General features: G+C 46.0%; 1 protein-coding gene across 4 annotated transcripts in view; it reads left to right on the top strand.

Moving 5' to 3' along the window:
* TNIK (TRAF2 and NCK interacting kinase) overlaps positions 1-17,649 on the top strand; it is a 347,661-nt gene that overhangs the window by 67,503 nt on the left and 262,509 nt on the right. For all 4 annotated transcript variants that reach the window (XM_048504900.1, XM_048504901.1, XM_048504899.1 and 1 more), the window contains exon 2: positions 1,518-1,583. In XM_048504900.1, the coding sequence (XP_048360857.1) occupies positions 1,518-1,583 (66 nt within the window). The remainder of the gene's footprint in view (positions 1-1,517; positions 1,584-17,649) is intronic.

Raw genomic sequence — 17,649 nt, 5'->3', positions numbered from 1 at the left:
ACGCAAGGCAAATATTTAAGCAGGGCTTCAGAGCATCCTGAAACATGCTCAGTATTTTTAAAATGTATAGAGGTCCCTTGGCAGAGGAGGCCAGATCCTTGGCAGGCAAGTTGATTTTCGTGACTGAGGGTAGTTTGAAAAATCGCAGCCAGGAGAAAAAAATGTGACACCAACTGCTCTCCTTGTACATAGTTTCTATTTTTCTTCCGTTTATACATATTATGTATATTTTCCTTGGTAACCAAGTCTTTCCAGGACTTATTTTCTACACAGTGTCCCTCCCCCACCCAGTCTTCCTTCTCACCTCCTAACTGCCACTAACTGACTTTTAACTGACTTTAACTGACTCTAACAGCCTCAGAACTTTCAAACCTCCACCAATAACAGCCACCCCTCTGTTAGTTCGAACTACCTCCTTCTAAACTGACATTCTCAACTGAATTTTTCCTGTTCTTTCAAAACTTGGCTGCTTGTTGCTTCACTTAAACCCTCATTTAGTCACAGATGGGATAAACAACAAATATAAACCTTGCCATCCGATCCAAGAAACCTTGGTCTCTAGTTGCATATTCAGGGGGCCTGGCTAGGATTACTTGGGATTGGGTCAGCGAACAAAGGATGTCAGTACTGACCCCTAGTATTGGTAGGGATGCAAAGGACACCTGTTTCCGCCCCCAGCTGCAAAGCAAAATTATGCATTCACCTGCTTGGTTTTCGAGTCTACAGTCATTCAGATTTGGTTTGTCGTTGCCTGACTCCGCATCATGACTCTGGTATTCCATGGAGGTTGCCCTTCCAAATACTGACCAGTGCCAACCCTGCTTAGCTTCTGACATCTGATGAGATTGGGCTATCATGGCACTATCTAGGTCATGGCCAAGTGTTTCTAGTTGGATTGTTAACCTCAGTTGGTATTGATTGTGGTTTGGTGTGATGGCTGGATTCACAAATCATAGTTTTGAGCAGCGCTGCCCCAGCAGCTGCCCAGCCATAGAGACAGGGCCTTTCCCCTCTTACCTTAAGCCCTGCGCTACTTGAGGAGAGTAGCGCGGGGTCCCCCGGCACTCCCCACGACAGGGGCGGCGATAGCGCAGCTGCCCCGACGCTGCCGCTATCGCGCCCTCTCAGCGCGCGGCATCTCTGGCGCTCTTGTAAAGGGCGCCTTTTGATGACCCCGCACAGAGCACGGGGTCATGGGGACGCCTGGGCGTGCGCCAGGGATGCCGCGTGCTGAGAGCAGCGCGCGGCATAGGGGGGATCATGGTGAGTGGGGAAACGCCCACAGTCATCTATCGAGAAAATCCTCCTTACTGTGAAACAGAGAGGGGGCAAGGAGGAGGCAAACCAGGGTTCTCACACAAATTTGGTCTCCCGCCTAAGTATGGTACATTTAAAAGAGTACATTACCCAAATCATGGTTTATCACAACATCTGAATATCGTTACAGATGTTAGTTGCTAGAGGTTTTAAGCATCTGTTGTTGGTTTCTCAATTCCTCTTTTTTTCCCCCTCTCTAGGATCCTGCAGGCATCTTTGAACTGGTTGAACTTGTTGGCAATGGAACCTATGGACAGGTCTATAAGGTAAGGATTATGAAACTCTCTACTACTTGAGTTTACATGCTAACAAATTCCTTCCTTATCTCTGCCTTTGATTGCGTCTGACTCTGACTTGAACGGAACTGGTAATTTCAGCTCCCCGCCCCCCCTACCGGCTTGAAACTGATTGCAAAAGAGAACATTGTAGCTGTCTGTGGTTCCCTTAATTGTTCTTTTGGACCTCTTTGAAAGCTTGTCGTGTTTGCTTAAACGTCTGTCAAGAAGAAAACCTCAGCTGTGATCGATCTGTCGCTGCTATTGAACATTGGAGGCTGATGAAAAATAGCATGGCTACTTCATGGAGTTGGTTGTAGTTAGAGATTCCAGACCACAACTCAGTGCACAAATGTGCTTCTCGACTCATCCATAACCGCAGAAGATTTGGTGTGAATGCTCCTCCTCCATCCCTTTATGCCCACTTTCCTTTCCCACCCGTTGGGAGTTAAAGCAAAAATTTTCTGGCTCTGCTAGACAGAAGAGGAGCAGTGGGGTAAAAGAGGCCATGGCTGCATCATCCGCTGCTGCCATGTATCTCTTGATGACATGTATGCTCTACAGGTTTTGATTTATGAGCCCTAATGGGTTGGGAGTTATGGTTGCCACTCTCCAGATGGTGACTGGAGATCTCCTGGGATTACAACTGATTTCCAGGCATCAGAAATCAGTTCCCCTGGAGAAAATGGCCAGTTTGAAAGGTGGACTTTATGGTATTATAACTCACTAAAGACCCTGCCCTCTTAAAGCTCCACCTCCCAAATCTGCAGGAATTTCCCAACCTGTAGCTGGCAGCCCTATTGGGAGCCCATTTATGCTGGTGTTTGTGTTATTCCCTGTTGACTTTAGACCATAATTCAAGACAGGACTGGTCTTAGTATTGGGCAGATTGACGCATCCTACCATAGGAGGTAGGTTTGGTGGTACCATAAATGGCGGTAAGCTGTTACCACAGTGAGAAGGCCATTTGTACTCAACCTCTGGCCCCAAAATGTCTCGGCCTAACCACCTTTGAAATCTATCTGGTTGCTAGAGATGTACATAATTTAAAGATTCTGTCAGCCAGGAAGATCTAATGGATTCCTCCCTGCATTGTGTCCTGTGAATGTGAGCAAGAACACTGAATTTCTTAGGGGACTTTCAAAACCCAAAGGCCACAAACAAACATTCTCCAGAAATGTGGGCCAGATGGATTTATTGGAGTTAGTTCTTGAGAGGCCAGTATTAGTTTTCAAGATACTGTCTTTTAGCTTGTGAATTACCATGCTGCATTCTCCAGTGTGTTTTTAAATAATAGTTTATTCCAGTTTCATTATTAGGCAAGATACAAACAGGGTTAAATAAATAACTACACATCAATAACCCCAACTCTACCAACATGCCGCTGTAGTGTTGTCATCTAACCCACTGTTTGCAGAGGCAGCCCATTTGCTTTCATGGTATAAAATGCCACAGAATTCTTGCTCCTTTCCCCAAATAAGAAAGCAAAATTAAGTATGTCAGGAAATAATTCTTTTTAAAATTCTGGTTCCTGCATTCTCCTGACTGCTATAATATAATCCTTTCAGCAAAGATACTGGAAGAATGTACGTGAACCAAGAATGAATGTAAATGTCTGGACTTCCTCATAAGTATGACTTTTCAAAGGCAGTGTTAAACCATTGCTGTGGTTACATTCTGTCTTGCCTTCCTTAGCCTTCCATATATCTTTGCGAAGGAGAGATTTCTGCTAAGTGGCTATTTTTTCTCCTCCTCATTTTGTTTAATTTCCAGCTGCTCTGCCCCAGTTTGCCAAGGCTAAGAGCATTAGAGTGATGTCTAAACAGTTTCTCTCAGCTGGTAAAATAACGGCAGAGCTTGACCTACTTCTAAACATGTGCATATTTCTAATAACTTCTGCTGGAAAATGTGACTACAACATCCTTTAGAAAGCATAACGTTTCAATGGAAAAGCAGAATAGGAACTGTTATCGCTCCAAGCTTGCCTATGTTTTTTGTTCCTCCCTCCCTCCCTCCCCCTCTCTCTCCCCCTCCCTCCCTCCCTCCCCCCCCTCCTCCCCCCTCCAACGGTGGTTTCGCAATTTGTTTTTGGCTGAAATTTTGCATGTTATGATGGCAGTTTGAATATTTAAGATATAAATATACAGGCTGTTTTTTTCCTCTTCCAGATTCCAGTTATTTCACTGAATTACTTTGGAAAACAAAAAACAAAGATAACTGAAACTATTTTTTAAACACAGCAGAGTTAGGGTGGCCAGCCACTAGGCGGGGTCTGGTGAACGGCTGACCTTTGGACTACAGAGACCATGATTGGAGAAAATGATTGCCTTGGAGGGTGGACTCTATGGCATTATACCCCTGTAAAGTCCTTGTTCCCCCCAGGCCCCATCTCCAAATCTCCAGATGTTTCCCAACCCAAAATTGACAACCCTGGAGAAATATACAGTTCAGCCTGTCAACAGATTGGCCGATTGTGCAGGAGGCCTCCATAGTGTGCTGGCAACCGAACCCCAGCATGGCAAGCATCCTTGTACCAACATAAAAGGATGTTGCCCCATGCGATGAGCAGAAGTGGTGCATGGCAAACTTCCTTGTATCAATGTACAAGGAAGTTGCTGCACGCCTACGGAGTGCTTCATGCACATGCCTGATGCTACAGTGGGTCAGAGAGGAGGTAAGCTCCCCTATGTGTAATCGGCCATTAAGTTAAGGTGACCAGATTGTCACCTTTGTAAACCGGGACCCGGGCGGGTGGGTGGACGGCCGCGCAAGTGCGTGCAGCCGCAGGAGCGCACTGCCTTCTGGGGCGCTCCCGTTTCCTGCCCTGTGACAGGGCGGGAAACCGGGGAGTGCCCCAGAAGGCAGTGCGCTCCTGCAGCCGTGTGCGTGGAAGGCTGCCGCACTGCCTTTTGGGGCGCACCCCAGAAGGCAGTGCGGCAGCCTTCCAAAAATCAGGACGGTTCAAAAAATTGTTGTTTTAAAAATTGTTTTAAGGTGGGACTGTCCCGCCAAAAGCGGGACGTCTGGTCACCATACATTAAGTACATACCAAGTTTAGATAGTGTGAGGTGTATCAGGTGAAACATGCCTGGATTTCCCCATAAGAATTTTAGTGAGTGGGCTTAAGGGTCCATTTTTCCTTTCTACCTGCATAGTACAAATTTCCCTCCATGTCCACAAATAGGTGAATTATTCCAATTCGTAATCCAGGGCACACAGTCATATACTGTGTGTCCAACGTCTAGATTTCTATATTCTGTGCTGGGCGTAGAAACTGATTTTATATCCTACATTTGAACATCATGCCCGAATGGGGTCATTCAGTGGCATCAGAAGTATAATGGGCACTCATAGTGGGTTGGGAGGAAATGCATTGTCTTTCTGCCAGTCCCTGCTATGCACAGAAGGGCAATCTGATCCACAATATCACCCGTTCCAATCCATTTTCATTTTTCAAGAAGGTGGTGCGCCAGTTACATGCCCTAATTGTTTCTATTTATATAAGGGAGTCCTGATTTTCTCATACCGCTTCCTGGTCAGTCCTCGTCCTTCTTTTGTCCTTCTTTTCCTTGTGGCTAAGTCTTAAATGTTCTCTTTAATGCAAAGTGCTAGAATCGCCATTTAAGCTTCAGTGCCTCCCCGCTGGATCGATTGAATTTTGTTTTAGTGGGAGTTATGAATACATTTTACCTTTTGCGCTCATCTACGTGAACATGTGCTTTTGAACGCTGAGCCATTAGTGGCTGGCCAGTTCAAAATAGATCTTAGTTAAGCATCCTGTTTGCTTTCAAACTGGAGAAGGGTTGGTGCAGAGTATCCTTCCTGCAGCACGGCAAAAGAGCAGTTAGCAAAATGTTCCTGTTTTTATTGTTGAAACCCCAAATGTCAAGATTTCTGCTTGGTTGAATGGAGCTGTGATCCTTGGCATATTTCCCTGAGCGTAAATCCCTTTTGAAGTTTATTCCAGGACAGCAGAATTGGGCTGCCAGTTCCCATAAAACCCATCACTTTTCAGGGATGGGCCACTGTATGATCTGGTCATTGCACATACTTTTGTGATTTCAAGGGACAGCTAATAATTATAATATGCTAATTATTGCCATTTTTATCCTGTTCTTTGTTTTGGGAGTTCTGTTCACCTAAAACCAGCTTCAGGCTTGCCAAACCACCTTCAAAGTCCTTCTGCCTCTGATTAAAATCCAGCTCTGGTTTTGTGTAGACCAGTGTTTCCCAACCTTTTTGATGTCACGGTACCCTTGACCTCACTCTTCATATCTCATGGTACCCCTGCCATCCCCCCTTCCCCTCCCAGTGCCCCTGCTTGCCACCCGCCCACCTTCCCCTTCCAGGGTGAAGGGAAGCACTTGGGGGGGTGGGGAGGTAGCTGCTAACCTTGCAGCAGGCCCTGCCTTCTGGGCCAGCTCCATGTCCTTGCTGGTGCCGATGGGAGACACTGCAAAAGTGAGGGGGGCCATTAGTGTTGCTGCAGTACCCCTGGGACATGTTCACGGCACCCCATGGAACCCGGGTTGAGAATCGCTGGTGTAGACCATTGATAATGGTGCATATATACTGCCGCATCATGGTTAACTCTGGAGAAATTGACATGATAGAGACAGGGTGCCAGGGATCCTGTCTCTGATATCTTAATGGTGGTTCCAAGTTGAGTGGTCTGAAGACTGCCACGTGTGTAAAACAGCTCAATGTAGAATTGGGAATGAATGATAAGCACTGGGCAGCACCGATTACCTTTACAGGATCTCCATTCCCATCTGCTAAAGTCACCCTTTTACTTTTTAAAATAAAGCACTTTGTCAGATATGTTGTTTGGTGATCAAGTTATAGGCTAGTTCTAAGTAGGATTAGCTGTCATGTGGTTGACATTTGTTGCTCAAGCAATAACATGACCTGTTGGAGATGTGATGATAAATGAGGTTATTAAATGTGTGATGTTCCGTGCCCCCATAATTCTTCCTTTCTGTGTTGTTTGTGTGTAGGTGGATAAAGATCCACTGGGAATGGAATATGTTTCTGCAACTCACTGTACAGCATCTAGCACGCTAGTGACCTTCAATGACTGCTGATAGCTACAGTTTGTCGTAATGGCAGTTAGAAGAAGAGGAAGAGTTTTGGATTTATACCCCACCTTTCTCTCCTCTAAGGAGACTCAAGGTGGCTTACAAACTCCTTTCCCTTCCTCGCTCCATAACAGATACCTTGTGAGGTAGGTGGGGCTGAGAGAGTTCCGAAGAACGGTGACTAGCCCAAGGTCACCCAGCAGGAATGTAATAGTGCAGAAACACATCTGGTTTACCAGATAAGCCTCCGCCACTCAGGGGGCGGAGTGGGGAATCAAATCTGGTTCTCCAGATTAGAATCCACCTGCTCTTGACCACTACACCCCTGGACCCATTTCTGAAGTTAGTATCATCCATTGGGGACAGCATCTCTTGCACTACATATCAGCTGGAAGGGTCTGGCCATATTCTGATCCATCCACCTAAACTGCATGTGGCAGAGAGTTTTTTTTGCTTAAGACAGTCCTGTAATTCTCTCTGGCTGAATGTCGCCCTTCTAACTCCATTGAATGGAGTGGATTGAGAAAGATATACCGTATATACTCGCATATTAGTCGATTTTTAAGCTCATTTTTTGTGCTGAAAAAGCCTCCCTCGACTTATACATGAGGTGTATTTAAAAAAATATTTTAGGGTTTTTACTTTGTCGGTCTCCAGGGGGCGCAGTTTTTAGGCTAGCTAGCAGCACCAAACTTTCAAGGATTTTTCAAGAGACTCTTCTGATGATACCACCCATTTAACCTACTGATGGCTCAATTAATGTAATTTTATTGGCATCTATTTTTATTTTTGAAATTTACCAGTAGCTGCTGCATTTCCCACCCTCGACTTATACGCGAGTCAATAAGTTTTCCCAGTTTTTTTGTGGTAAAATTAGGTGCCTCGACTTATATGCAGGTCGACTTATACACCAGTATATATGGTAGATTTGCTTGGGATTGCACTGTGAGTGAGCCAGCATGGTGGTGCGGCCAGAGTGTTGAGTTGGGAACTGGGAGAGATCCAGATTCCATGAAGTTCAGTGGGTGACTTCAGGCCAGTGACTATCTCTCAGCCTAACCTACTTCACATGATCATTGGAAGAACAGAGAGAGAAAAGGAGAACCAAGAATACTATCCTGCAAGCTCTGTGAACGAAGGGCAGCATAAAACATTGCTAGACAGACAGATGCACAGAATGTCAAGTTGCAGCTTCAAAGTTTGATGTAGGGGTCAGGACTTGTGGAGATGAAGCATTTTGAAAGGCTCTGAATAATTTTAATAATGGACAAAGTTTGAAGACAGATGAACATGGTGGCAAAATCTCTTTCTCTCTCTCTCTCTCTTAGCTGGATCTAGAACAGTGATGGAAAACCTTTTTGAGACCGAGTGCCCAAACTGCAACCCCAAACCCACTTATTTATCGCAAAGTGCCAACACGGCAATTTAATCTGAATATTGAGGTTTTAGTTTAGAAAAAACGGTTGGCTCCAAGGTGCGCGTTACTCAGGAGTAAGCTTGGTGAAGCAACCGTACAACGCTTTGAATGGGTGAATCACGACCCTAGGAGGGTTTACTTAGAAGCAAGCCCCATTGCCAGCAACCAAGCTTACTCCCAGGTAAAGGATCATGCCCAGGCCAACCTAGATGTGGGGGGTGTGTGTGTGTGTGAGTGAGTGAGTGAGTGAGTGAGTGAGTGAGTGAGTGAGTGAGTGAGTGAGTGAGTGATTTTCTGGGGGGGGGGGCAATGATGAACTCTGGGCACGTGTGCCCACAGAGAGGGCTCTGAGTGTCACCTTTGGCACCCATGCTATAGGTTCGCCATCACTGATCTAGAAGATGGCTATTCAGGGTAAATGAACATGGAATTGCTGCTAACATCACAGTTTCAATCTGAATAATTTCATTTTATGAGAGAGGACCCGAATGGCAGCTTATCTTTTCATGTGAATCCAGCAGGGTATTGTATTATTTAACAAAGGCAACAAACAGGCTCTGGATGTGTCTCTAATCTATTCAACTTGTTGCTGCTACTGTTGACATGTTAACTTTCTGTCTGCTTAATATTAATATGATGACTCTGAGGGAAAAATATGGTAAAAAAGTGATGTTGACTCATAGTTTGTAGCCGAAGACATTATTTCCCAGTCATAAGGAGGTGGGGGATCTCTTAAAATCCTTGAAATACCTTAGAAACATTGTGGGTTGACAGAACCACAGTTGACCTCTTTTGCGCTGCTGAAAAATGATTTTATGGTAGCAAGCACATTAATTGTAGCTGAATATCCTATAGACAATAATTTCTACTTCTTTTCTGTGGCAAGTAGGAGGAATTATTTAACCTTGAAGAGATTTCACTGGTAGTTGGTGAGTGTGTGTGGGTGCCCCTCTGTAATATACTTACTGATTTTTTGGATAAACGTATGTCAAACAGAGGATGGTCTTCCCAGAGAGGTGTGGGCAGCTGTTGGTGAGAGGTGAGATTTTTCTTACTGACTCATCTTTTTCTTTTTGTGACATGCTCAGGAGGTAGAGTGACTGTTGAACATCTTGTTCATCACCCATAAGTACAGAACAACATTTCCATTTCCTCTTGGTGTCAGTTTTCTAGGTTTTGTTTTCATTCACAAACTCCAGTCAGGTAATGGGTCCCCTCCAACCCTGAAGAACTGCTGCTAGTCAGTGTAGGCAATATTGAATTTATTTTTTCCCTTTTTAAATTTTGCTTTCCATATACAATGGGACAGACCTCCTAGAGAGGCTGGGGCAGTTGCTGCCTTGTTTCCCCGAAAATAAGACAGTGTCTTATATTTAATATTTGCTCCCAAAGATGCGCTATGTCTTATTTTCAGGGGATGTCTTATTTTTCCGCTCCACAGCTGCATGCTCTGGTCGACGGGCATGCTTCCAAACAAAAACTTTGCTATGTCTTACTTTTGGGGGATGCTTTATATTTAGCACTTCAGCAAAACCTCTACTATGTCTTATTTTCAGGGAAACAGGGTAGTATAGTACTGTAATTTATGCCACTGTGTGTTCTGTTTCATCCATTTGTTATATGTATTATCCTTTTCTTACTGCATTGTTTTCTACTATTGCAATTACATTTTCTATGTCTCTTAACATGGGTCTGATACTCTGTTGCATTGTCCCTAATTTTTGTAATCCTAGTCCTATTGCGTTGCTTATTAAATTTCTCATCTTATTTAATTACATTATTATCACAGTGTAATTCACCTTGAGTTTCAGTGAGAAAGGTAGACTATAAATGAAATTATTAAAATACTAAATGCATGAGCCATTCTGTTTTGGTTTGTGGAGACACTGTTGGCTGCATCATAAATGATGCATCACTGTCTTATCAAATTAACACTTTTCTCCCATCATTAGTGGGGTGGTATGAATTGATTTGATGTTGTCCTTTTGCTGTGGTAGGATGCACATCAGCATTCTGAATAGGCTACAATTCTCCATGCCACATTAAAAGACAGCAAGGCATGCTTTCCATTGATTTAATATGGGAGGCTAGAGTGCAAGGATAGGGAAGAATAGATGGAGACAGCACTGTATTCTGAAGACAGGAGCAGTAGGATACTTGAATATTGTGTGGAAACCCTTGTTAGTTTTGCATGTCTGATCTGATGTAAAGAAGTATGCCCTCCAATGATTGTGCTAACAATTACACCCATAGGGCCCTTTCAGACTATGGTTTTGAGGACAAAATGCATACATATTTGGGGTGGGGAGGGTGGGGAACAATCTGTTCATTCCTTTGTGCTGCCATTGGATGGAAAATTACTTTCAAAGTGCAGATGTGAACACCTAAATCTGCCTTGTAGTATGAAGGCATACTTTCCAGTTCAGGCAGATGACTTGTATGGAACCAAGGGATTTTCATATCACCTGGTGTTTTTTAACTGGAGATGCCAAAGATTGAATCTGGCACATTCTGCATGCAAAGCAGAACCTCTTCCACTGAACGAAGCCACCTTTCCAGTATCTCCTCACCTATTAATATTTTTGTATTAATTAGTCCACCCCACCCACCCCACCCCAATTCCACGTTATCTGGTGATCTCATCGTGAGGCCCGAGTGTTCCGCAGCTTTATAAAAATAAACAGGAGCACCTAAAGACTAACACATTTTTTAATGCTGATGTTAGCTGCAAGACGCTGATTTTGGTTTCAGTGCCCAATTAAGCTGCTAACTCTAGAACTGTGTCTTTGAGGGGTATATCCTGTTCCGTTGGAAATTGCCTAAATAAATTGAGCTCTGAAATGCAAACTGGCCATCCCACTTCCGCATACACATACATGACATCGTGTATACTTTTGAAGACTATTTTTCTTGGACGCTATGGGTTCCTTCTCTGAACCACCCAAGTAGAGTTGATGTACCTGCTAGCACTTTATCCGAGAAAAGGCAAAAATATCCAAAGGCGTCTCCCATCAAACTTAAGGTGGACTGGTCTCCTGAGGTTCAGACCCTGAGAGCTCAGAAATAGTGCTTAAGGAAAAAAGAGTTGGATCTTGGATGCACAGTGGAGAGATCAAGTGATGCCCATGTATGTGTGAACCGATTCTTTAGGTCTTCCAGCTGCCAGTGACCCAGAACCTGCAACTGAAGCTCAGTAATTCTTTAAGAGAGCCCTCAAAAGGTACTTCTTACTGGGATTGTGGATTAGTCATTACAGATCTTTGACACTTTATTAGTGGGCCCTGGGGAGTTTGGAGAGCTAATGCCAAGGCAAAGATGGCATTAATTGTTTGAACAGTCAGCTGTTTTATTATCTCCCTATCTGGAAGACTGATGGTGAACAGCTTAATTAATCATGGGCCTCTTAGCTGAGCATTAGTTACCATACAGCACAAAATAATTGTTTCCTGGGGGATTGTTGCTGAGAAGAATCTAGTGTTAGTATCTGCAAGTGTGACCTGGGATGCTGAGTGTGTATTTGTGTACATACATTTGTGTTGCACACTTGATCTGCAACCAGGATCTCTCATCTGTGTCGGTTTTACTTTTCATGGAGTAGGTAATGAGTGAAAGCAAAAATAATTTCAGGCCCCGAGGATGCATTTTGTTAAATGTGTTGGCAAATGTATGAGACAGCCAATCCCTTTGACTTGCAACCTAGGCAGCATACCGTTTTTATTAGAACTGCATTGTCGAAGGCTTTCACGGCCGGAATCACTGGGGCGCTGGGTGGTTTCTGGGCTGTATGGCCGTGTTCTAGCAGCATTCTCTCGTGACGTTTCGCCTGCATCTGTGGCTGGCATCTTCAGAGGATCTGATGGTAGTAAAGCAAGTGAAGTATATATGCCTGTGGATTGTCCAGGGTGGGAGAAAGAACCATTTGTTAACAAATGTAAAGGGTGCAATTAGCAAGCTTGATTTGCATGTGTTGGGTGGGATCCAGTGGTGGGATCCAGCCGGTTCGCACCACTTTGGCAGAACTGGTTGTTAAAATGGTGCTTGTGTACAATCAGTTGTTAAATGATGTGAATCTCACCTCCAGAACCGGTTGTTAAATTATTTGAATCCCACCACTGGGATCCACCCATTTAGCATGTGAGTAACCATGAAGATAGCATAATCAATAGTGAGGGCATCTGAACTGTGAGATCCTTGACAGTGATCACTCAGATACAGGGCTTATTAGAACTGTTGTGATACAGAGAATAGGAAATCCCTGGTGCAGGTCTTGCTTGAGTGGACTTAAGCAAGCTTATAGGCTTTTGCCTGTCTTCTCCGGTATGGTCACCCTTAAAGTGGTAGTTGTGGACCTTCTCAGTCATAGCCCTGACCCTCTGGAATGACTTTTTTGGTGGAGCTAGGGGTGGGCAATTATTTTTTCCATGGGGCCGCATAAAAAACAGAAAATATTGTGGAGGGCCGGGCCAAAAGGCAGGGGGGCGAGGCGCTTTTGAAAGCCCCGCAGAAGCCGGCAGCTTCTGCGGGGCTTTCAAAGACACCTCGCTCCCCAGCACGGCAGGGGGGCCAGTCAGGGTCATCCGGGGGGCCGGATGTGGCCCTCGGGCCGTATAATGCCCAGGTCTGAGCTAGAGAGACCCTTTAACACTTGGGAGAAGGCATGGTAGCTTTCTGTACAGGACTATCTTAATGTACCTCCTGTCATTTTTGTTGATCCCCTTTTGCCAAGCAGTTTGTGGTTTTGAGCATTTCTGCTTTTTCCTGTATGTGTGTATATATGCATGTAATTAAAAAAAAAGACTGGTGAACAGTTTGAACTAATGCTTAGTTAAAGGGCCTGTGATTAATTCCTCTCTGTCTCTTTAGAATGTGTCATGCTGGTATTATATGTTGTAAGCCACTTCAGGGATCCTTTGGGTGGGCGGGTGGGAGGCAGGATATAAATGTTTAAATAACTGCACTTCAAACTATAGAGTGCTATAAAATGCTAAGCACTGGTACAATGAAGATTATCTTATTATACCAAGGTCATGGAAGCCTTTAACACAGATGATCAAATCCCCCCCTCCCAATCTTGCAAAGAACCATTAAAAGGTCAAGTCCATGGCAGTAAAACTGCCAGCTTTTGAACCGTCTAAGACAGGGGTCTGCAACCTGCGGCTCTCCAGATGTTCATGGACTACAATTCCCATTAGCCCCTGCCAGCATAGTCCATGAACATCTGGAGAGCCGCAGGTGGCACACCCCTGATCTAAGGGAGATTTGAAGCCTCCTCTCTCCCAGTTTATTTGACAAATGGGAAAAGGGAAGCCGTTCTTGTTATAGTGGTAGCTTAGTCACCAAGCCAAGTTTTGATGCTCTGAAGTCATGGTTAAGGCTATCAAGCAGAAAAATTCCAGTTCAGAGCTCTTGTTTCAATCAGAAACTAATTACACGCATTTGGGGGAAAGGAAAGTGTGTTTGGGGAAAGCTTAGTTCTTTGTGTGCTGTTCAGTTCCTGACCGTACCCTCAGTTTAGTCCTGCCTCCCTGAACAGCCAGTAGGAAATACTCAAGATTCAAGATGCCCTCTGTACCTCAGAACAGATGGAACACTCCCATTAAGTATCCAAGGTTACATTTTCAGATAACAAACTTTTCCTAGGGTGAATGCTTCAATGATGCTTCTTTTTTTGGGATGGGGCGGTGGTGGTGGGAACAAACTGTTACCCGAGCAACTGGTACATCTTGTGCTATTTGATTGGTGTGAAAGATACAGCAGAATTCTGGGAAGGGAAGAAGTGGGGGATTAAAACCCCTTAAAAAGGGAGTCAACCCACACACGCCTGCACACCAATATGTCACATTATTGCTGGTGTTTCATGAATTTGCAGGAAAGGTGTTTTTTTTTACCCGTCTTCCTTCTAAAGTCACCTGTGCTTAGAGGGGGATTAAACGATACGAGGGAATTTGGAGATTAAATTCAGAGGAGGGAACTCCCAGAATGCATCTGGAGACAAGGCCTGCGGGGAGGGGAGAGGACAATTTTGTAACGTGTGACTTGCCCCTCAGTGCAATGCTGTGCAGAGCGATTCCAGTGTAAGCCCACTGAAAGTTTCAGAACTCAGACTTTTTCCTCTTGTGACTGTAATATTTTCCAGGTCAGTTCTACTGTGCAACAAATATTGACTGCTTTGTGGCAAGTTATCTAATGCTGTTGCCAGTGATGCTTAGAGAAGCTGGGGAAGAGCTATGCTAAACAAAGCACCACACAAGCATTCCCCTGCCAGGGCAGAAAGTTAAAGCAGCTTCCGCTTGCTTTGCTGAATCTGAGGTCATCAAGTCAAACAGCATCTTCTGGAGCTTAGCTAAGGAAGTAGGTGCCACAAGAAGCTAATTGTGTATCTGTTGAAGCTCGGTTTCAGAAATGGCAGTTATCTTGCCCTCAGGAAGAAAGGAGGGAACCTTGGGCAGCTGCCTGACCTTTATGTGTGGTTCTGAAAAGGTCAGAAGGCATTGGGATTACTGGATCTTTGCCAGTTTCAGCTATAGGGTTTTAAAGGTTTTTTCCCCATCAGATGCGAATTTGAGTAGCTAAAGCCATTTCTAGAAGCAGAAAAGACTCTGGCCCTTTCCGCATGGGGCCAAAAACAGTGGCCCAGGGACGGAAAAACACCGGTCTCTGGGGTGCTGTTCGTACAGGTGCCACTGCTGCGCTGTCTTGTGCGGCCCCAAGCGGCGCAAAGGCGCCGCTTTCCACCTCCCTTCCTGAGGGAGGTTTTTGGAAAGCACCACCATCGCGTTGGTGCGGTGCAAACAGCACCGCACCAAAGACGCTTCCCCACTACATCACTTTTGTCTCTTCCAGGAGGTCAGTCTGGAGGGTTGCTGAGACTCATTTCATCGCTGCCCTCTGACCCCTGGAGGTCAGAGGGCAGCATGGGCAGATCCCTGCAGCCCTCCAGACTGACACTGGAGGGCAAGGTGAGTGGGGGGGGGGGACTCTTCTGCGCCGGCCTCTGTGGCGCCCTTTCCGTTGTGTGGAAAGGACCCTAGTGTGGATCTGTATTAAACAAAAAAGTGGTGTCCACGCCAGTCTAAATTGAAGATCAAGCAAGGTATTTACATCTTGTTAAGAAACGCAGTGTTGAGGGTGTTGCTGATATTGCATGAGTCTCGATGAAAACAACTGCAAAAAACTCTCCCATATGTTTTACCCACGGAATAAACTTTAAGACCTGGCATCGAGTCATTTTTTCAAACTTTTGCAGCTTCATAATTTCCAGCATACAAATAGGAGCACTTATTATTTTAATTACCATTTTTACTAGTGCCGGAGTGTGTAAAAATGCTTCCAACAAATATGAAGAAGCCAAGAATCTTCAGTTTCCAGTCTTTTTATATCTTTAAACTTTCCTAATCTAAGTGTGAATAGCAGATTTGTTTTACTGTAATATTTTTCTTGTAGCCTGTTTGCCAGATTCCATCTCTTTCTTTAATCCCTTTCCTTTTAATTACCTGGTTCCTAGTTGACTGTTGGGATAGTGCTTTGTTCAGTCTGGTCCTCTAAATTTTGATTTTGATTTTCATTTTGGGTTCTGCATTTGTGATTGCCCAGAGATGTACGGTGGGCAGTCCCTAGTTGTTCAGTCCCTAGTTAAAATCTCACCTGGACATGAACTCAACAGGTGGATTTCATAAGGTTGCCAAACTCCAGGTTGGACCTGGAAATGTCTAGATGGGGCCAGATTACAATTCATCTCCAGACAACAAAGATCAGTTTCCCTGGAGAAAATGGCCCTTTGGAGTGTGAACTCTATGGCATTATGCCCTTCTCTTGGAGGCGGAGACCTTCTCAGATGGGTGTTTCCCACCCTTTCTCAGGGAGGCAGGACCAAAGAAACGTCACATCCTGTTCAGGCTAGGACTCGATTTCTCCCCAGTTCTATTTCCTGCCTGATCAGGGAGGCACGGATTCTTTGGACTCCTTAGCCTTTTCTTAAGGTTTTATCTCTCCTTTGTCTTTTCTCCTGTCTCTGTCCTGTCTTAAGTCTTTGTGATCCTCCTGTGAACGGAGGCTTGGGAAATTCCTCTATTTCCCTCGCCCTCCTCCTCCCGCCCCCTCACGCTCTTCCCGCCAAAAAATGGCGGACCAGGAATTCTCCCCTCCCAGGGAGACCTTTCACGGGGGCCCAGCAGAAGCCACAAGGTCCATTTCCAAACGGACCCCCTTCTATCAGCGAGACCGCTTCTCTTCAGCCGCTTCCAGCGCGGCCAGCCGAACGCCCTCCGTGGCCGCTTCAGAGCCGGCGCGCCGCAGCAGCGCCTCAGCGGGCGGGAAACGCGCCGCGCCGGAGGCGCGCCCAGGCCCGCCCAGCAAGCAAGGAAGGATCAATGCAGCCTCCGCAGCCGGGAGCTCCCGCGAGGGCCCCATTCAAGGAAACCCATCTACGGAGCAGGTAGACTCCCGCAGTAGAATCATGACGCCGGCTTACTGGGCCTCCTCCAGGCTAGCACAATGCATCCGGGAACTGGAGGGGAGGGAGGGGATCTTGACAGACAAGTCAGCTCACGGGCCTCGTCTCCTTAGGGACTGGCAAAATTCCCTCGGCAATTCTCGCCTTCCAGCATTTCAAAGGGCTATTGAGGAGCACATAGAGTGCTACCTCGAGGGCAGGGGATCCAGGGCTACTGGCACTCCTCCTCCCTCCAACGCTCCAGCTCCAAGGCTCCCTGGCCAAGGGCAGACTAGGGGTTATCCTAGGTCCCCGGAGCAGTCACTCCCTCAACCCCCCCTGGGGGGAGAGGGCCAGACCCACGTAGAAGGCTTAGACCCAGGGTCCCTGGAGCGCTTCTCAGACTCAGAGGAAATCCCACTTCCTTCCTCTGACCAGTCCTTCAGGTGCTTTAACCCAGAGGACCTGGAATTTCTTATTGCCAAAACAGTTTCCGCTTTGGAACTCCAGGAGACTGAATCGCCTCAACCCTCTGGCAGCGCCACGTCCACTAACATTAAAGGCTGCCCCAAGGGTAGTAAGACCTGGTTCCCCCACGAGGAAACCTCCAAATCCATCCTCCCATTACCAGAGTATTTCGTTAAGAGGATTAAGAAGGAATGGGAAAATCCGGCATCCAATAAAAATTTACTTTCAGCAGCGCGCAAACAATACACAGCGCCAGAATTCGTGGAGGACCTCTTAAAGGTCCCACTTGTGGATGCACCAGTGGTGGCTATCCAGTCAGCCGGCCTAGTCTCCAAAGACGGCGAAGGCAACCTCAAAGATCCCCTAGATAAGAGGTCCGAGGCGGCACTAAGACGCTCCCATGACTCGTTAGCTCTCTCCATGAAAGCCACCGCCCCAGCCTCCACAGTGGCCAGAGCCATCCTGGTCTGGCTGGGACGCATCATGGAGCTCCTGCCCCCAGAAGCACGAGGAGCAAGAGACGGGCTGGAGAGGGTCAGGATAGCCGCATCCTTCATTGCAGACGCCACCCTGGATGCACTGGTACTCTCAGCCCGGTCCATGGCGGCTAGCGTGGTCGCCAGACGCAACGCCTGGCTCAGAACCTGGCAAGCAGACAACCAG

Source organism: Sphaerodactylus townsendi, linkage group LG08, assembly GCF_021028975.2.
Source record: "Sphaerodactylus townsendi isolate TG3544 linkage group LG08, MPM_Stown_v2.3, whole genome shotgun sequence".
Classification (NCBI taxonomy): domain Eukaryota; kingdom Metazoa; phylum Chordata; class Lepidosauria; order Squamata; family Sphaerodactylidae; genus Sphaerodactylus; species Sphaerodactylus townsendi.
Note: the sequence above shows the minus strand (reverse complement) of the source record. Positions and strands in the feature narration are given on the sequence as shown.